Source organism: Phodopus roborovskii, unplaced genomic scaffold (assembly GCF_943737965.1).
Source record: "Phodopus roborovskii unplaced genomic scaffold, PHOROB, whole genome shotgun sequence".
Lineage (NCBI taxonomy): Eukaryota > Metazoa > Chordata > Mammalia > Rodentia > Cricetidae > Phodopus > Phodopus roborovskii.
Window position 1 is genome coordinate 5,608,535 of NW_026125554.1, and position 21,024 is coordinate 5,629,558.

A 21,024-nucleotide genomic window follows, 5' to 3' on the forward strand; every position below is an offset into this window, starting at 1 on the left:
AAATTTCAGGGATCAAATTTAGGTCATCAGACTGGATGGCAAGCCATCCCACCAACCCACATTTGCAACTTTAATTTATGTAGGTGGATCAAGGGAGGAAGGAATAATGTGAAGAAGGGCTGAATGGATGAATTGGGTATGAGTGGGCAGGTGGATGGTGGGTGGGTGGGTAGGTGAGTGGGTGGGTGTAAAAGTGGGTGGATGGATAATAGATGGATGAATGAATTGTTGGAAGGGTGGATGGATATTTTCAAGGTTATACCAAACATTTCATACATACAAGAGCTAATTTTATTCAACAGAAACCCCAGGAGGGAAGGAAATTTTATTTACAAACAGTGTTTGAACATCTGCCCTGGGAAATGTCACACCTTCAAGACTATCCAAGCTTAATCCTGTGGAACAGAAAATCAGACTTAGGCATGTCTATCTCCATACCCTTAGCCATTGTGGAAACACCTTTGCTCAAGAGTGATGGGGGATGTCCTTTTGTATATATGTTTCTCTTATTGATTGATGAACAAACACTGTTTGGCCAGTAGAGTCAAGAAGATAGGAGGGACTGGAGATAGAATTCTGGGAAAGGAAGGCAGAGAAAGACTGCAAGAAGAGATGCCATGTAGTGAAGGATGGAGGAAGGAGTAGCAGGTCTGGACCCTTCTCCGGTAAGATAAGAACATGTGGAAATATTTAGATTAATAGAAATGGGTTGATAATTAAGACAGAGTTAGCCAAAGAAGCCCTAGCCATCGGCCAACACTTTTATAATTAATAAAAGTCTTTGTGTGCTTATTTGGGGCTGAAGTGGCTGTGGGACCAGGCTGTAAGGAAACTTCGATAACATAGTAACCTTCCCACTAAGTGCCCAGAATGGCCACCATGCTCCCCTCTCACTCACCCTGTTCCATGATGTCACCCATGTTGGCCCTCTATTTCCCTTCCTCATGGCTTTCCTGTCTGTCACCATGTGCTGAGTGTATATGTGGTTCAAGGATGACTATACAATTACTTGTACCTAGGGGTGGGACCTACAATGTTTTCTAGGATTCTCCTTACTTTCCCAGAACACAGTCATGACCCAAGTTGAATCTATAACACTCATAAATAGTCCCAGATGTGCAAGATACCAGAGAGTAAGCATCACGCTTCAAGTGGGTGCTGTATCAGCCACCATTGCATCCATTTACCCACCACATCAGTGGTGTGGAGAAGCTGTGGTCCCACAGGCAGAAGGAGGACACAAGTCAGTCATGCAGCGTCCAACCCTCAGTCATCAAACTAGTACTCAGAGCCACAAGAAAGCCCATCTTGTGGCAACAGAGCAGGGCATGGAGTGTGGATGAGGGAAAGGAAAAGTGACCACAGTGTCCCAGATGAAGTTCTGGTCCTCCATCCTCAGAGCACAGGAGACTGAGTGGCTGGTTGGAGAGCAGAGACTCCAGCAGAACTCAGCAGCTCTTGTCATTGTCCTGGATCTCCACATAGGGTAGCCCAATGAACCAACTGTCCCGGGGCCAGTAGTGGACTTTGAGGGTTTGACCTGGCATCTCATACTTGGCGTCCACCAGGGCCATGGTCACAATGCCATAAGGGAAGGTGATGCTTATGAGAACATGCCTGTGAGTGAGGGAAGGGTAGAAAGAAGTCAATAGATGGTCTGACCCAATCTTGTATCCTTGTGGATGCTGAGTGGTATCTATAGTTCCAGACTGCTAGCTGTAACCTCTCCCCACCACCTCCATATCCCAATACCTGGGCCTTCTTTCCCATCTACAACCCAAACTCTGGCATCTGATCTCTGACTTGGGGGTCTTGGGATCCAAAAGAGGTGTCTTACCAAATGCTATGTAGGTAGAAGAAGTGAATCCGCTGCCAGAAACTACAAAGTACACGGTCGCTGATCCAGCTAGTCAGTGCGGCAGCCCACAAGATCACAGACATCTCAATCAGATGCCGAAGATCCCCATTGCTGGTCCTGGGGACAAAAAGAATGGCTGTTTTGTGGGGTGTGGTTAGATGGATAGACAGACAGATGGATGGGAGTGTGGATGGATGGATGGATGGATGGATAGATGGATGGATAGGTGGGTAGCTTGCTGGATGAATGGATGGATGGATGGGTGGCTGGCTGGGTGGGTGGGTGGATGGATGGATGGAGGAGTGGATGAGTGGATGTATGGGTGGCTGACTGGCTGGCTGGGTGGATGGATGGATGGGTAGATGGATGGAGGAGTGGATGAGTGGATGGATGGGTGGCTGACTGGCTAGGTGGGTGGATGAATGGATGAGTGGATGGATGGGTGGGTGGGTGGATAGATGGATGGGTAGGTGGGTAGGTGGATGGGTGGATGGAAAAGAGGATTAATGGGTGCATTTGCACTAACACAGTGTCCCAAGAAAGTGTGCTAAGTGGCTGATGGGAAATTCTTCTTCTGAGAGATGCATCTCATAGGTTGAGAGAGGGAGGAAGAAGTGGTGTTTTCTAGGGAGCTGGTTTGCTGTAGGTTGGCTCTGAGGTGTTCCCCAAAGGCCTATGTGTTGTTAAAAGATCTGTCTTTACCTCCACCCTGTAGGGAGGTGATGGAACCTTTCAGAATTGTGGCCTAGATGATGTCTTTAGGCCACTGATAATGTGTCCTTGAAGGGGATTGTGAAAACCCCAGTACCACTGACCCAAGTCAATAAGGTCAACCAATCAGTACCCAAACCTCTAAAACAATCAGCTGAAACAGCAAACAGGCGAACAGACAAAAACACTTAGCCCAAACCAAGTTCAGGAAGACACATTTGTCATCCCAGAACCTGGGAGGCTGAGGCAGGAGGATGACTGAGATTTTGGAGGCCAACCTGGGCTACAAAGTGAAGTCCTGCCTGAAAAAAAAGAATAAAGAAAATAAGAAAAAAATTCCTAGAATAGTTCTCTCTGTCTCTGCTCTTTTTCTCACTTTGCCTCTGTGTTTCTACCTCCTTCTACATCTAACTCTCTCTCTCTCTCTCTCTCTCTCTCTCTCTCTCTCTCTCTCTCTCTCTCTCTCTGCCTATATGTTCCAAGCTTGCTTCAAACTCCTAGGATAAACTAATCCTTTTGTTCAGCCTCCCAGATACCTGGGACTATATAGGTCTATGTCCTGTGGGGTCATGTGGGACTAATCTTAACTCTTCATGCTGTCTCAGCTATGCTACAATAGCAGCAGAAAGCTAACAATGGTGCCTACTGTGTGCCAATAGCTAAGACTCACTAAGGTGTATGTGTGTGTATGTGTGAAAGAGAAAGAGGGGGAGAGAGGAAGAGGGGAGAGAGAGAGAGAGAGAGAGAGAGAGAGAGAGAGAGAGAGAGAGAGAGAGAGAGAAGTAGTACATTTTTCTGGTGGCCTTGTCTTGAGACAACATAAGACCAGAATCTGGGTTCTGGTTTGCAGAGTCAAATCCCAGTCTGAAGATGGATGAGAAAGCCGTCCTTTATCAATACACACACAGGTTCTACCTACTTGCCTCATGATGAAGCCATTCACTTGGTTTGACCAATGACATCTATGTCAGTTGGCCAATGGCTTCTAGTTGGCTTGCCTAATGGTTTTCACTTGTGCTGCTGTATGGTTTCTTGGCATAAACAATGGCTTTTTAATTGGGTTGACCTGTAATTTACAGTGTATGTGACCTATGCTTTCTAGGAATTTCTCTTTGGGTGGTTTGACCTATGGATTTTAGTTGGCTCAACCTATGATACACAGTCAGCTTGACCTATTTTATATGGTTGACTTGATCTATGGGATAGGTTGACTTAACCTATGGATTCCAGTCAGCTTGACCTGTGGTTCACTGTTGGTTTGACCTGTGGTTCACTGTTGGCTTGAGCTGTGGTTTACTGTTGGTTTGACTATTGTTTCCAGTATGGCGGGCCAGTGATTTTTGCCAGGATTGGCCAATGATTTCCAGTTGGCTTGGCCAATATGGAGTCCCAGCAGAAGCTGACAGGATTGGAACAGGGCCCTGTAGAAGGACACTCTCCTTAGTCACTTCCCTATGGCTTCTCATACCCTTGCCTCAGGTCTCCCAATACTCAGAGAATCCCACCCCTCTTACCACAAGGATCCAGCCCCACTCTCAGGAATTTTCTTCACTCTGCACTCTCTCTCTCTCTCTTTTTAATATTTCTCAGTCAGCCCCATTGAGTAGCCCAGAATCACTAAGGCCCAGCACGAGTTACAAATACAAAACATTATCATGGCTCTAGCTCAGTTGGTAGAGCACTTGACTAGTGTCTAAGAGGCCTAGGTTCAATCCCCAGCACTTGGTGCAGGGGGAAGGGGATTATAATTATTTTTAAAAAGTTAAATTCTGCTTTAACACAGGGACAGGCAGAGGCTGGGAGGAGTTCCAGGAGTTCAAGGCAAGCCTAGTCTCCACAGAGAGTTCCAGGGCAGCCAGAGCTCCACAGTGAGACCCTGTGTCAAAACAAAGAGCTAAACAAGCATATGTAAGGGCGAAGGGAAAGGAGGATGAGCTTTGAGCTGGATGTGTTGGAGCACACCTGTATATTCAGCCAGGAGGAGGGAGGAACAGGAGTTCAAGGTCCTTCTCTGCTTCACAGCCAGTCCCGATGCAGTGTGGGCCCATGAAACCTCAAAACTAAAAATTAAAAAAAGACAAGCTCTGGGCTGCTGAGATTGCTCACTGGGTAAAGGCACTTACTGCTAATCTGACAACCCCAGTTTGATGGGCAGGACCCACGCCTTGGAAGAAGAGAACTGACTGACCTCTGACCTCCACACATAAAAAAAAATAAATAAATGGCCAGGCGTTGGTGGCACACACCTTTAGTCCCTGCACTCAGGAGGCAGAGGCAGGAGGATCTCTATGAGTTCGAGGCCAGCCTGGTCTAAAGAGCTAGTTCCAGGACAGAGTTCCAAAGCTACAGAGAAACCCTGTCTCGAAAAACAACAATAACAAAAACTTAATAAATGAATATAAAGCATGTTTTAAAGCAGACAATGTTTGCAGGCAGACTGCTCTGAAGTCGGTTCTATTAATGGGTCAACATTGGGGAATGGGCGCCCCCTGCAGGAAACTGGGGTCAGGGAACATTCATAACGCAGAACAATGGAGTACAGGGCTCCAAGGGAGAACGGAAAGCTTTCTCCTAGGCAGCTACAGCCACCACACATTTTCTCAAAAGCATTAACATTTATCCTTTTTATGGTGCTGGGAATAGAACCCATATACTAGTACATGTTAAGCATGAGCTTTATACTTAAGCAACTAGCCCCTCTCAATGGGGGATTCTAGGTGGCGGCTCCACCCCGACCACTCCCCCTGCCCCTAGCACTCACTTCTTGTACTCTTTGTGCACAATGTAGAGAATGTGTACAGCTATGCTGTTCAGGGCATATGCATTGACCGTGGGCTTCACAAACGTCAAGAAGGTGCTGATCACAGTGCTCGTAATTACAAGGCAGCTGAAGTAGTACCTGAGGGAGGATGGGATGGGCAGGTGTTAAACGAGGTCACTTTGGGCAGCCAAAATGGATTTGACAGAGCAAGAACTCTGGGGAGTCCATCTGGGCTCAGGAAGAGCCTCTGAATTTCCTCAGGTCTACTCAGAAAGAACAGGATTCAAGAGAACCCAGAGGGATCAGACCAGAACTAAAGGGAGCCTGAAGTGGGCTGGGAGGATGAAGAGGATTCAAGAGGCCTGCTAAGGTCAGGTGAGGGGTTCATGGAAGCTTGAAGAGCTCAGAAGATGGGGAGAAGGTATCAGCGTAAGGTTGAGGATGCAGAGGACCTTTGGCATGGGCTCCTAGAATTCCCCTCACCGCTGGTGGCTTAGAATTAGGAAAAAGTTCCTGAATTTCTAGGTGTCGATGGAACAGGTCCATGGAAGCCCAGGTAAGTTACCAATTCCAGGTAAGTTATGAAGGATCTAAGAAAAATTCACGGGTGGCCTAGGGGTAGGAAGGGACTCGAAGCTCTCTCAAATGGTCCTGTGTTTAGGATTCAGGATAGGGGAAGATCACATGGGGTCCACAGAGGGTGCACCTGCTGTACCTGCTCCCCTTGATGAACTTGGGGAAGTAGCAACGGGGCAACCACACACTGTAGCCACTGGCCAGCAACCACAGGATGGAGATCTCATCTAGCAGCTGCCCCACCAAGCTGAGTGTCATGTGGAAATACATCGAGAACAGACCTGTGGGCAGGCAGAGACAAGCAGAGGCTGTCAAGAGGAGGCACCATTTCCAGAAGGTTTTCACAGCTTTACACACTTGCACGTACCTATGACCATGAAGAGGACCGAGACTCCGTAGATGGCCCAGGTGCGTCTCTGGGCATAAGGATGCATGAGGAACATTATGAGAGGTCCAAAGATGAGGAAGAACACATTGCTGAACTGCAAGCGGAGCATGAACCAGGCTGGTTAGAGGGGAACAGGGCAGGAGCTCCCTCCCACATAGGGCCAACCCGTAGCTGCTCCATCTGCTAGGCTGTCCAGCAACGAACCAGGATTTGTTCATCACTCAAATGTTAACTTCCCAGAACAGCTTTCTGGCTTTAGTTTTGTTTTTTGAGACAGGGTCTCACTATATGAGCCTGACTGTCCTGGAACTCTCTCTGTAGACCAGGCTCAGGCTGGCCTCAAACTCATAGAGATCTGCCTGCTTCTGCCTAAAATAGAGTGTGGGGATTAAAGGTGTGTGCCACCAAGCCCAGCCCTCCCATCATTAAAAAAAAAATGTTAATCATTAGTATGACTTGCCTTTAATCCTACTATTCAGGAGACAGAAGCAGGTTGATCTCTCTGAAATCAAAGCCAGCTTCATCTACATAGAGAATTCCAGGCAGCCAGAGCTACACAGTGAGACTCTTTGGTACTAATGGAATCCTGAACCTTTGATGGACTGCTAAGGAAGAGCTCCACCCCTGACCATCACTTGGGCATTCCAGGCAGGGCTCTGCCCCTAAGCCAGTTTGTTGTCTCCTCCACTGATCCTAGCCATTCCTGGACCATTTGTAGATCCTTCATTCAATCCATTATTCTGTTGATTCTTTCATTTATCCAGTGAGGGGAGCACTAAGGACTCACTAAATCTTTTGCATATATGTTCTTCCCCCTTTTCCCCTTAGAAGGAAATTCTAAACTTGTGAGATCAGTAATTGTGCATTAAAAATATTCAGGACAGGTGTAGTGGCACATGCCTTTAATCCCAGCACTCAGGAGGCAAGAGGTAGGTATTTCTCCAAGTTCGAGGCCAGCTTGATCAGATATGCCAGGGCTACACAGGGAGACCCTGTTTCAAAACCCAAATATAATATACACATATTTCAGAAATTTTCAGAGTGGTGATACATGCCTGTAATTTCACAGATCTGGAGGCTGAGGCAGGAGGATTGCTAGGAGTTCCAAGCCACCCTGGGATACAATGCAAGACCCTGTCACAGTGTAAGACCCTGTCTGTCTCCAACAGAGAGACAAGCAAAATGCAGTGATACCTATGCACAATATCCATATCATGTAAGGAGAAAGTTATCTAAAGAATATTTAAAGACTATGGGAAAAAAATTGCACAGACTCTAAACTAACATTACAACATTGTATAAAAGGGACCTGAGGGCCTACAGGAGGGCTTGGCAGGTGAAGGTGCTTGCTGCTAAGCCTGAATTAGATCCCTGTAACCCACATAGTGAAGGGAGATCTGACTTCTACAGATTGTTGTTTGACACTGCTGCCAGCATGCATCCCCTACCACAATGCCTCCAAATGAGAGCCAAAATAAACTCTTTATTAAATTGCTTTTGCCAGCTAGATGGTGGTGGCACACACCTTAATCCCAGTACCCTGGAGGCAGAGGCAGGCAGGGCTCTGTGAGTTCAAGGCCAGCCTGGTCTACAGAGAGAGTGCCAGGATAGGCTCTAAAGTTATACAAAGAAACCCTGTCTCGAAAAACCAATAAATGAATAATAAATAAAATCACTTTTGTTAAGTATTTTGTTCCAGCAACACGGCAAGTAACCACACAAGATCCCCACCACCATCCTCCCTTCTTACCCCTCAGCTAAACGATGATGTGGCTCAGGCTTGTACAAGGTAAATCCTAGAAACTAACAACACCTTACCCGCACTGATCTGAGTCTACTTTCTTCTATTGTAGCGAAAGTATTTGTCAGGCTCCCTTGCAGCTACATGCAGCCATGTGACTTGATTTTAGCTAGTGAGACGCTTCCAGGTCTCCTGCGCCTCCTGTCCCTCCCCTCCCCCCTTTTTCCTTTCTCTCCCATGCCTTCTCTTCCCTTCCTTCCTTTCTTTGTGGGGTGGGGCCTCACTCTACAGCCCAATCTGGCCTTGGGTAAACGAAATTTCCAACGCAGCCTTCTGAGTGCAGATGTTACAGATGTGCACTGCTATGTGAGTAGGAACTACAGAATAGAAAGGCAAAAAAGGAGCTGGCAAGGAGGGCTGAGCAGGCAAAGGTGCTTGCCACCTAGGCTGTGCACCTAAGTTCCATCCCCGGTGAAAAAAAGAAGTTCACTCACAAAAGCAGTGCGCTGATCTCCCTAGTTCGTGATGGGGTACCAGCACACACGAATGTGTGCTCACACACAGATTACCAAGGAAGGAATCAGGCAGTGTTTTTGTTTTATTTCCCTTTGTGCTATGAGAGCACAGGATGACCTTGCCTTATGATCCTTCTGCCTCCATCTCACAAGTACCAGGATGGCAGGTGGTGCCACTGTGCCTGGCTGAACCATGCGATTTGGTGGGTGTTTTTGAGTCACAAAGGACCTCCAGTTCTAGAACCATCTACTTGAGGCTGGAGCATCAACTGAGACATTTCCTTAAGAGATTTGGTTCCAGCAACCACATGGGGGCTAACAACCACCTGTGACTCCAGTTCTAGGGGATCTTCTGCCCCCTTCTGGCATATGCAGGTACTGCATGCATATGGTGCACATAGCATACATGCAGGCAAAATACTCATACATATAAAGCAAAATAAATAAATCTACAAAATGTAGAACCATCTACTTCTAGACCACCTTGGAGGTATGTGTTCCATGCCTTCCTCCTTTCTGCTTTCCTCTGGTGAGCCAAGGTCTCTCACTGGACCTCTCCATTTCTTCTAGGCTGCCTGCCTATAAACTCTCAGGATCCATTCATTAGTCTCCACTCTCCTGGTGCTGGGGTTTCATGCATGCTCAGCTATGCCCAGATTTTTATGCAGGTGTTGGGGATTCAAACTAAGGCCCATATGCTTGAAGAGAATGCTTATACCTGGAGCCATCTCTGCAACCCCTGGAGTTTTAATTGAGTCATAGTTAACAGGTAGGGTGCCAAGTCCTGCATCTCCTACTCCTGGAAACTTGACTGGGGCCATAAGGAAATCAAGAAAAGACAGACACACAAGACATTTACAGAAAATCTGGGACCTTCTGATGGAGATGTACCAGAAATAGCCAAGCTATTCAAGCACGTTTATTTTATTTGTCTTAATGGAGGAGGCAGGGACATGGTACACAGCTAAGCATGGTGGTTTACCTAATCTGTGTGGAGGGCTCTGTATGGGAACCATCTCAAACTGTAGAGATCTCTGGGGAGGGAGCTGTGGTTGCTAGTTTTTGCATACACTGTCAACATCCACACTCAAACCAGTGGAAAGTTCAGCAGTTCCCGAGTCCCACCCTGGAAGGCTTTGCCACTTCCTTCCTTGGGTGTGAGGTGTTGGGACCCTGACACAGTGAGGTCATGTCAACTGTACACACTCACTCAGGGCTTCCTCTGACCCCCACACTTGGGGTCTAAGTAATCCTGTTACCTTGTTCATTTGCCAAGCTTGAGGCTCTGGAATGGTAATTGGTTCCCTGGCATCTATATATAACCTGTGAAATAGGCACAGACACCTTTAGAATTGCTGACCCAAAGACCCCAGGACTCACTGGCCTCTGTGGCTACAATTTCCATTTAGTTAAGAACACCTGCCAATTAGCAATTAAGATCACTGGCTGCTCTCCCAGAGGACACAGGTTTAGTTCCTGGCACCCTCATAGCAGCTCACAACTGTCTGTAACTCAGTTCCAAGGGATCCAACACCTTCCCCTCACACAGACACATATGTGGTCAAAACACCAATGCACATAAAATAAAAAAAAATAAAATAAATGTTTAAAAAGGCCACCTATGAGCTATGGAGCTGGCCTGTGATCCCAGCTACTCCAGAGGCTGAGGCAGAAGAAACCAAGATAAGGGTGGCCTTGGGAGCCCCAGAGACACTTTAGTGGATGAAGTTCTATGCATGAGGATCCAAGTTCAAATCCCTAGAACCCACCCAAACCTAGACTGGACAGTGCACAGGTGGAATTCTGGTCTCTTTTGGAGTAGCAAGAGACAGAGAGTGGAGAATCGCCAGAAGCATGCCAGTCCAGTGTGCTCAGCTCACTGGCAAATGACAAACAGAAGCATCTCTAAGGAGGTACATGACAAGGATTGACCAAGGGGTTGTCCCCTGATCTGCACATATCTGCCATGGTATGTGTGTCCCACATCCACACAATCCACATCTGCACACACACACATTTATTTGTGTGTGTGTGTGTGCATACATATATATGTGTATGTGTATATATAGTCTCCAGTATCTATATGTAACCTATGATTTAGGCATCAGGCCAATGCAATGGCTCAGCAGGTAAAGTTGCTTGCTGTCAAGCCTGATGATCTGAGTTTGATCCCTGGAGCCCTCATGATGCAAAGAGAGAAGATACTCCCACAGGCTACCCTCTGATGGTTACATGCTCCCCATGGCATGTGTGTGCATGCACATACGTACACACACACACAAATAAATAGGTATAATTTAAAATATACCCATTGACAACTGCCAAAAAAAAGGGGGGGCTGAGAGAGAGACGTTGGAACACACAGCTCTAAATGGGATGTCTCTGTCAAATCCTTTCCCCTCAGAGCTCAGGGAACCCCACAGGATAGGAGGCAGAAAGGGTGAAAGCCAGGGGTGATGGGGGACACCAAGACAGCAAAGCTCTCTGAATCAACTAAACAAGGCTAATTTCAACTCGCAGTGACTGAAGCTGCAAGTGCAGGACCTGCATGGGTCTGCCCCAGGTCCTCTGCATATCTGTTATGGCTGTTAGCTTAGTATTTGTATAAGACTCCTGACTTCATGAATAAACAGGTTTCTGATTTTTGGGCCTGCTCTTGGGCACTTTTCCTTCTGTTGATTTGTTTTATCCAATATCTTATGACAGCTTTTGTTTATCTTTTTGTTTGTTTGATTTTTTTCAAGATGAAGTTCCAGCCTGTCCTGAAACTTGCTTTGTAGTCCATGATAGTCTTGAACTCAGAGATCCGCCTACCTCTGCTTCCAGAGTGCTGGGATTAAAGGTGTGCACCACCACCTCCTTGGGTGATTTTTTGTTTGTTTGTTTATTTGTTTTTGTTTCTTGAGAAAGAACTTAAAGTTGAATGAATTGGGAGCGGGAGAAGAATTTGGAGGAGATTATGATCAAAATATATTTAAATTTTAAAATTATTTTAAGTAACAATTAAGAAAAACAAGACTGGGTGTGGCAGAGCAGTTTAGCCTCAGCCTGAGAGGCAGAAGCATGCATATCCCTGTGAGGCAGCCAGAATTATAGACCAGTTCCACGTTAGTCTGCTTTCTCTGCTGTGATGAACAGCATTACTGACAGCAGCCTGGACATCAGATGACTTATTTCATCATCACAGACCATCATTAAGAGACATGGGGGCAGGAGCTGATGCAGAGGCCATGGAGGGTGCTGCTTACTGGCTTGTTCCTCATGGCTTGCTCAGCCTGCTTTCTTACAGAACCCTGGCCCACCAGCCGAGGGATGACACCATCCACAGTGGATGGGTCCCCCATCAATCTCTACTCAGGACAAAAACCCACAGCTTGCTCACAGACTAATCTGAGGGAGGAATTTTCTCAGCTGAAGTTCCATCTTCACCAATGACCAAATAGCTTGTGTCAAATTGAAAAACTAACAAGTACAGCTACAATGACTTTGTCAAACAAAGAAAGAATAGGAGTGAAAAAATAAAAAAGAAAGAGTAGGAAACAAAAAGACCCCAGAAAAATAAAAGCAGCTTGAACTACATAACAAGACCCAATCTCAAAATAGAAGTTGGGCCAGGCGGTGGTGGTGCACGCCTTTAATCCCAGCATTTGGGAGGCAGAGGCAGGCAGATATCTGTGAATTCGAGGCCAGCCCGCTCTACAGAGCGAGTTCCAGGACAGCGAGGGCTACACAGAGAAACCCTATTTCGAAAAAAAGAAAAGAAAAAAGAAATAGAAGTTGGAAAGAGGACTTCAAGGCATCTCTCAGAGGTGGAGCCACATCTAGAGTCCCCCAATGAGGAGCTGGGGGCGTGGTCAGGGGTGGAACTCCTGCCTAGAATCCCCCAGTGAGGTTTGTGTTGCTCAGGCTTTAAAGAGTCACTGGTTTCACACCCAGTACTGTAAAACAATAAACAGGCGCTGTAACAAGCTCAATTTACATATCATTGTGTGTCTGGAGAAGGCAGGGAGAGGTGGTGGTGAGAACCTGTTGGGCTTACTGATTCAGGGACTGTCTCCAGGAGTCACCTTGACACCCTTTGTCCTACGTTCTTGTTCCCACAGACAGCACCTGTCATCTGGCCCTGTTGCAGGATCACTTGTTCCCATTTACTGCCTACCTGGGTTGTGGGTTCAGGGTGGAGTACCTGGAGGCAGAGCAGGACAAGACTTACCTGTAGGAATTAGTATCCACGTGGTGGTTAAACAGTGATTAGGCAACCTCATGTCCCAGTGGTTAAGCAAGAAGGGCTTAGAGCCAGGCTCCAGTGCAGTTTTCTGCTGTGTAACCCCAGGAAAATAACTAATTCTCTGTGAGCCTTTATTTCCCTCTTGTTAGAATGTGGTAAGAGTCTCTTGTCTTAGGACTCAAAGCCTGAGGCTGGAGGATTATCAGTTTGGAACTGATAATCATCTGGGTCATCCCAGAATACATAGCAAAGCTGGAAAATGTATAGTGGATGGGAAAGAGTAGCTACTTCAAAGGAATTTTATGAGGGTTTCAGTTAAATATATAGTATTAGATAGTATTAATAAATGTCAATGGTAATTACAATCATGTTTCCCGTGTTTGTTGTGGGAACAGCTTCAATTTCTTTAATTTCCATTTATTTACTTATTGGGGGCAAGAGGCTGTCATTTGCCTGTGGAGGTTGATGACCAACCTATGGGAATCAGTTCTCTTCTTCCATTCTATGGGTCCCAAGGATCAAACTCAAATCATCATGTAATCAGAGGCAGAGCTTTTCTTTTGTCCCAACCGCCAGTCCCAAATAATCACATAAAAGCTTATATCAATTATGAAATGTTTGGCTTATTACTAACTAGCTCTTACAAGTAAATTAACCCATTTCTATTAATCTATATTTTGCCACATGGCTTCATGGCTTTACCTGCTCTCTGGCATGTCTAGTTCCTCTGGAGGCTGGCTCCCATCTCTCCCCTGACTCTGCTCCTTTCTCCCTGTATCCCTGTTTGGCTTTCCCACTTAGCCTTATTCTGTCTGACTATATGCCAATTCAGCTTTATTATTAACCAATGAGAGGAATGCATGCTCACAGAGCACAGAAGGATTAGCCCACAGCATCACCATGCAAGCCTCTTTCCTGATGCCCTCTCTGCCCAGGTTAGTGCACACCACAAACATAAAGGCTCTTCAGTACTGTCTGTACTTCCTTTTGTTTTCTGAGAAAGGGTTTCCTCTGTGTAGTCCTGACTGTCCTAAAACTCCCTCTGTAGACCAGGCTGGCCTCAAACTCACGGAGATCTGCCTGCCTCTGCCTCCAAGTGCTGGGACGGATGGCGTGCACCACCGCTGCCTGGCTAGATTCAGTGATTTTAAGTTGGGTGTGGTAGTGCAGAGAGAGGATTGGAAGTTCAAGGTCAAGCCTGCTTACATAGTTTGAGGCTTGTCTCAGCTACTTAAGACCTACCTATTTCAAAACAAAAGTTCACTCACTCACTCACTCACTCACTCACCCATTCATTCCTTGACAGAGAATGAGGAAGTTCAACTCTCCCATCCAGGATCCTTGCTTGACTTCTTGTACCCCTTGACACCAGCAGTGTCTGTCTCTCCCTCCAAAACACCAGACCGGGGTAAAGTTTTCTATTTGGATCCCCTCTGTGTCCCAGAGACCATAACACACCAGCTGCTTCTTTCTTCCTTGGCTGGTAAAGAAGGAACTGAAGAAACTATTGTCCCATTGGCTTGGGTGTCTCCATCCATCCCAAGAGCCCAGCAGGACAGAGGCCACCAACTCAGAGCCAGGGAGGCTGGGGAGATGGCTGAGTCAGCAAGTCCTTGCCTTGTGAGTGTGAGGACTGGGTTAAAATTCTATTTTCTTTCTTTCTTTTTTTTTTTTTTTTTTGTTTGATTGTTTGATTTATTTTTTGTCTTGCTTTGTTTTTTGAGGCACGGTTTCTCTGTGTAGCCCTAGCTGTCCTGGAACTCTCACTGTAGACCAAGCTGGCCTCAAATTCAGAGGTCTGCCTGCTTCTGCCTCCTGAGAGTTGGGATAAAAGGCATGCACCACTACCGCCCTGCTTGGGTTCAGATTCTAATAACCCCACTTTAAAAAGTCATGTAGGGGGTGGAGAGATGGCTAAGGGTTAGAACCCTGGCCATTTTCCCAGAAGACCCAGCACAAGGTGATCAGGGAGTGGTGGTGCATGCCTTTAGTCACAGCACTGGGGAGGCAGAGGCAGGCAGATCTCTATGAGTTCAAGGCCAGCATGGTCTATATATCTAATTCCAGGACAGCTAGAACTATATTAGTCTCTGTCTCTAATATAAATAAATAAATAGCCAGGTGAACCTCACCTGACGCAAAGAAGCCTGTCTCCATGGGCTGGGGTACACACCTTCAGTAGTAAGTATGTATTTCTGGCCTCTTATCTGCCAGGGAATAGTGTGGGTGTACCCACTTCCATATCTGTCTGTTTGTATGAACTAACCTGTATTCAGTTGCTCTTGCTCTACCAGTGGATAAACAGAAATGCAGAAGCTGTAGATAGTAGACCAGAAAGGACTAGACCCCCCCCCCCCAGCCTTGGTACATACAGAGCATTCAAGGAAGAGCCAGGAAGTAGGCAGCTTTGAGCTGGCTCAGAGGACATGGGGAGGGTATGGTGGATGGCAGTCCATGGCCCCTTCCACATGTGCCCTGCCCTGAGCCCCAGCACCTACCTATTCCTACCTCCATGTATTTGCTTGGGCTGTATGATTCCCATGTTCTGTATCTTCACAGCCCCTTCGAGCTGGAGAGACGATGCCTCAATTAGGAGCAGTTGCTACACGTGTAGGGCCCGAGTTCGGTTCCCAGCTCACAAGTACCTGTAAGTCCAGCACCAGGCAGCCAGTGCCTTTTTCTCAAGACTCAAGAGTATGTATCGCACATACTCACCCAGACACATAGATACACAAACACACACGTGCAGATAAGTAAAGAAATACAGTCCCTAGGAGCCTGAGTGCCTTGAAACACCCCCAAGCACTCAGAAAACTCAAAGCCAGCGGGCCAGTGTTAACAGGTGAAAACTAGTATGAATCCCAAGGTCACCCTCAATCTCACTGAAGCCAGCTCTTCCCCACCCTTGACCTCTGGGCCTTCCCATAGGTCCTACTTGGCTCTTGGCTCTTTCGGCCCATGTCCATATATTATCTAGGTGCCCCAACTGATGGCTGTTGTCATGTTGTGACGCCACCACTCAGACAGGGTCCACCTGCCCTATGTTGTCTGATAAATCATGTATCCCTCAGCCAGTTGCTTCCAATTTGGCCCTGGATCCATCCTCATACAACCTGGGCTCTGGCTTCTCCCACATTACCTGCCATTTCTCAACAGGCTATGCTTTCTCGCATCACAGCCTTTCAAGTCACCTTCTAGGCACCATGGTCTCAGACCATTTTCACTCCAATCCTGACTTCCTAGTGCCACCATTTCCATTACCCACTTCCTCAGTTACTAATCAGGCACCCTGTGCCTCGACCACACCCTCAGCTTCTGTGTGCTGTTTCTTCTGCTTGTCCCAAGCCACACACACTGACTCACATGCACTGAATTAAAATGTGCCTAGCAGTGCTCTGCAAAGGACCTGAGTTCTGCTCCCAGCACGGATGTCAGGCAGCTGATGGCCATCCATACATCCAGCTCTGGAGGACCAGACACTTCTGGCTTCCCAGGGCACCCATGCTCACATGCAGGCACCCCCCACACACACTCACACACATACATAATTTAAAGGTTTTTTTTTTAATTTTTGGTTACTTTGAGACAGGGTCTCTTTACAGAGCCTTGGCTCTCCTGGAACTTGCTATGTAGACCAGGCTGGCCTTGAGTTTACAGAGATCCACCTGCCTCTGCCTCCTGAGTGCTGGGATTAAAGGCTTGGTTACCATTCCTGGCTAAAATAAGCCTTTCCAAAATGTAACTTAAAAGTTTCTCTAGCAGTCATGGTGGCCCACTCCTTTAATTCTGGCACTCTGGATGTAGAGGCAGGAGGTTCTTGGCAAGTTTGAGGCCAGCCTGGTCTACATAGTATGCTTCAGAAAAGCCAGTGCTATGTAGAGAGACTTTGTCTTTTAAAAAAAAAAATCATTAAGAATGAAAATGCTGGGCAGTGGTGATGCATGCCTTTAATCCCAGTGCTCAGGAGGCAGGGGCTGGTGGATCTCTGTGAGTTCAAGGCCAGCCTTGTCTATGGAGCCAGTTTCAGGACAGCCACGGCTACACAGAGAAATTCTGTCTGGAAACAGTGGCATCACCTGCTATTTCAGCAATTGGGAAACTGAGGTGGGGGATCTTGAGTTAGAGGCTAGCCCAGGCTATGAACCAGACCCTGTAATAAATGCAGATGATCCATTCTCAAAGCCATCTTCTGCAACTGCAGGCTGTGGTTCATGAAATCACTGTAAAAATATTAGACTTTTTCCTGGGTTGCCTTCTGGTAGCATGCAAAAGCAGTTGCTTGTTTTATTTTTGTGTCTGTGTGTCTTTGTGTGTGGACCAGTGGTGATCTGAATGAAATTGCCCTCCATTAGGCACATAGGGAATGGAACTATTAAGAGGTATGGCCTTGTTTGAGGAAGTGTATCTTGTAGAGGTGGGCTTTGAGGTCTCATATGCTCAAGCTAGGCCTAGTGTGCCTCAGTCTCCTGCTACCTGCTGACCAAGCTCCTTCTCCAGCACCCTGTCTGCCTGCACATCACCATACCTCCCACCATGGTGATAATGAACTGAATCTTTGAAACTGTAAGCCAGCTCCAATTAAATGCTTTCCTTTATAAGAGTTGTTGTGGTCATGGTGTCCCTTCACAGAAATAAAAACCCTAACTAAGACAAGCAGACAACCTCAAGTGTCATTCCTCAGTGGCTCTCCATCTTGTTTGAGGCAGGGTTTCATGTAGCCCTGGTTGGTTTCAAACTCTCCATAGCAAAGAAGGGAGGGCCTTCAGTTCCTGACTGATCTCAGCTTGCCCAGTGCTGGAATGACACACTCAAATGCACAGTGTGGCTCCAGAATATACCAGTTGCATACATGTCATGAACACTGTCTCAGCTTCCAGCATCTGCATCCATCCGTGTGTCCCAGGCAAAAGTGACTCAGGCTGACTTGGTTTATAAATACTGTCTATTGAGGGGATTTCTTAGGTAAAAAAGATTGCTGTAGTGCACTGACTAACCAAGGCTGGACCACAGTTCCTTCCCACAGTCTATTTACTCTGGGGCTGGCCAACTGCCACCATAAAGCAACAGGAAGGGGACAACCCACTAAGAACAAATTTGTAGGTGGGACAGCCAGGGGTAAATGGAGAAACCCTGTCTCTTGTGGGATGTGGGGGGGGGGCACAAACTCGTCACTCCCTTTTTCTTTTTCTTTTTCTTTTTTTGACAGAGTCTTCTGTAGCCCAGGCTGGCCCCCAACTCATCATGTAGCTTAGGGAGAATCCTCCTGCCTCAGTCTCTGAAGTGTTAGGATGACAGGTGTACACATGATTGGTTTTCTTTCCTTCCTTTCTCTTCCTTTCCTGTCCTTCTACCCTCTCCTTATGACAACCTCATACTGTAGCCCAGGCTAGATTGGAAGTCACCACCTAAGTTTGCCTGCCTTTCACCTTCCTGCAGGGTGGCAGTCCTGGGCCACCACCACACCTGGCTTCTGTCAATAAAGTTGTTTTGGCTTACAACCTTATCTAGGCTCATTTACATAACCATCGAGCACTCTGCCCTAGTGCAGTGGAAATTAACCCTGGAGAAAGACCCAGTTCACACAGCCAGAAACTCTCCCCAGCTAGGTCTGCATTGGATCTCCCAACTCCACATGAGGGAGTTTGCACACAGAGAATAAATAAATGGATAAGAAATGTATTAGGAAAAATTAAAAATAAGGTCAGATGTGATGGCAGGTGCCTCTGATAGCATCTGGGAGGTTGAAGTTGGGTAGGGTGGGGGTGCTGTGGATCTTGAACTTGAAGCTAGCCTGGGCCCCACACAAAATGAAAGAACAAAAGCTAATTGGATTCATACTGAAGGAAGTTTTATTCTCATTTTGTGAAACACCTGGACTGCATATGGAAATGTCCCCGTGGCTGAGGGTGTGAAATCGCTCTCTCCCTTCAGGTATGATAGGCTCTCCTGATGACTAAGGCTGCTGAGGCGGGGCACAATGGACATTTGGGGATGAGAGGCCAAGGCCCAGCCAAAACTGACTTAGTACACTCTAGAGATCTTTTATGGGGGACCCATCAGAGTGGACCAAGACGGCCAGAGAATTTTCTGGACAAGAATGGCTTTTGGTAAAGCAGAAAGTTTATCTGTAGAAACCTAATCCTCTCTGATGTCTGAAAATGGTAGTTTCAACCTGGCTCAATACCTAGATGGAAACTGAGGACACAGAAACAAAGCCCTCACTGGAGATTCTAGGTGAGGATTCCAACCTGACCACACTCCCAGTCCCTCACTGGGGGATTCTAGGTGGGGCTTCACCCTGACCACGCTCCAGCACCTCACTGAGGGATTCAAGGTGGGACAGAGATCTGATAACAATTTTGAGGAGTTGATTCTCTCCTTTCAGCATGTCAACCCCAGGGATTGAACTCAGATGTCGGCAGTCGCCTTTACTATGAGTCATCTCACCAACCCTTCCTGAATTTTTGTTGCAAGGAAACACACACATACACACACACACACACACACACAGAGAGAGAGAGAGAGAGAGATGCACACACACACAAGTACATCTTGAATCTGTCAAGCTGAAACTCTAAGTCTAGCTTTAAGTACAAGGCTAGTTCCCAGCCTATCTTCATCGCAGGGAACACTTGCTACACAATGAGACACCCCTGATGGCGTCTCCCCGTCTCTCCATGAGGCTGTGTGGATCAGATTAGATTGTGGAGGTGAAAGGTCTGTCCAAAGTGCACACGGCAAACACTGAGTACAAGCTAGTATTGGGTGTGGTGGGTGCTGGTTTCCAGTTCCAGCGTTGGGATCCAAACACCAGAGGACATGCATGGCAGGTAGCCCAGGCTGCACGTTCCAGAACCTGTCTTCAGAAAAGGGAAGTGATGATGCTTCCCGGGGCTAAGCATCTGTGTTCCAGGCAGTGACAATAAGCTCGAGTAGCCTCCTCTACCTGACTGCATCTTTCAAGTTTCTCCAGCACCGTCGATGTGTATGAAGTACTGAGAGTTGAGTACTCCCGGTGTAGTGCATTATCAGGTACAGGAAGGTAAGATTCAGAGTGGTTCAAATAGGATCATAAAAGGTAAACATAGGATACATTCATCATCTTTGGCTGCGGGATTGCAGATAAGAGCCCAGGCATTCTTATTTCCTCCAGAAAGCCTGCCTGGGTCCAACCTCACTCTAAAAACCTGCCATTGATCGCAGTTATACCAGATGAATGAATGGATACAAGCTGATCTGTCTGGCCACACACACAGTCAACTGCTCAAACATACCCTGTAGAGGAGCTGTGTTTTAATCCAACATTCAGTAAGCCTACCCCATCCCACCCTTCCCAGAGCCCCTACCCAGGCCCTTACCGTATTGTAGAACTCAGCCACCAGCTCCGAGTACTGGAAATTGCTCTCACACCAATCCACCTCAGAGCTCTGGTAGGCAAAGATGCTGGGCATCTTTGCTCTGGTGCTGGTGCTGGTGTCCTGTGCTTGGCAGAGGTGCGCCAGCTGTGTGAGCGAGACTCAGAATGCCCAGCCCAGGCAAGGTGGGGACAGAACAGCTCAAGGCCCCCGAGCAGGCTGAGAGGAAAAACCTGCTGGGCGGCTCCCCTATTGCACCAGGTAGCCTGGCAGATGTGCACGGTGGTAGGGCACCAAGGCCGCCCTGGGCAGAGAGGCTGAGGGGGTGGTGCTGCTCGGGTTGGGCGACAATGAGCAGGGAGGAGGCCACCCAAGCCGGCACTTGAGGAGCACGACATGAGGAGAGTGACTACTTTAATACTGTGGTAATAAGGGGTTGGATAGAGCAGTACCTAGTGGGTAGAGTGTTCCACTAACACACATAAAGCTCTGAGGTCTACCCCAGCACCCACAGAACCAGCTGTGGTGGGGACACCTGTCATCTGGAATCTCAGAGGCAGAGGCAGAAGATGGGGAGTTTAAGGTTGGACTGGGCTCCAAAGTGAGACCTCGTCTCCAAAGGAAAGGTAAGAATAGGGCTGGGGTGCTGGAAGGATGGCTCAGAGGTTACAAACATCGCTGCTCTTCCAGAGGACCTGAGTTCAGTTCCCAGCACACATATGGTGGCTCATAGTCACACCCATCCTTAAGTCTGGTTTTAGGGACCCGACTCCCCCTCCTGGCCTCTGCGGGCACCAGACAAGCAAATGCTCATTCATGTAAGTTAAAATATGTTTCAAGACTGGCCTGGCATGCAAGAAGCCCTGAGTTCCATGCCTGGCATGGCAGTTA

At 47.3% G+C, this 21,024-nt stretch overlaps 1 protein-coding gene across 1 annotated transcript; it reads right to left on the reverse strand.

Annotated features, from left to right (window-relative positions):
* Positions 1-1,175: 1,175 nt before the first annotated feature.
* Positions 1,176-20,302, reverse strand: Acer1 (alkaline ceramidase 1). The gene is made up of 6 exons (XM_051177645.1): positions 20,137-20,302; positions 6,274-6,388; positions 6,046-6,187; positions 5,331-5,468; positions 1,838-1,975; positions 1,176-1,617 (listed from the first exon to the last, which is right to left on the reverse strand). The coding sequence occupies exons 1-6, from the start codon at positions 20,227-20,229 to the stop codon at positions 1,449-1,451; spliced, it is 795 nt and encodes a 264-aa protein (XP_051033602.1). The 5' UTR covers positions 20,230-20,302; the 3' UTR covers positions 1,176-1,448.
* Positions 20,303-21,024: the final 722 nt, after the last annotated feature.

Bases quoted from the DNA above. Each gene is read 5' to 3' on its own strand.
- Acer1 (XM_051177645.1), bottom strand. From the start codon at position 20,229: ATGCCCAGCATCTTTGCCTACCAGAGCTCTGAGGTGGATTGGTGTGAG. The intron at 6,188-6,273 runs GTACGTGCAAGT...GCCTGCCCACAG, and splicing joins GGTCCTCTTCATGGTCATAG to GTCTGTTCTCGATGTATTTC. The intron at 5,469-6,045 runs GTACAGCAGGTG...ATCCTCCCTCAG, and splicing joins AAGTTCATCAAGGGGAGCAG to GTACTACTTCAGCTGCCTTG.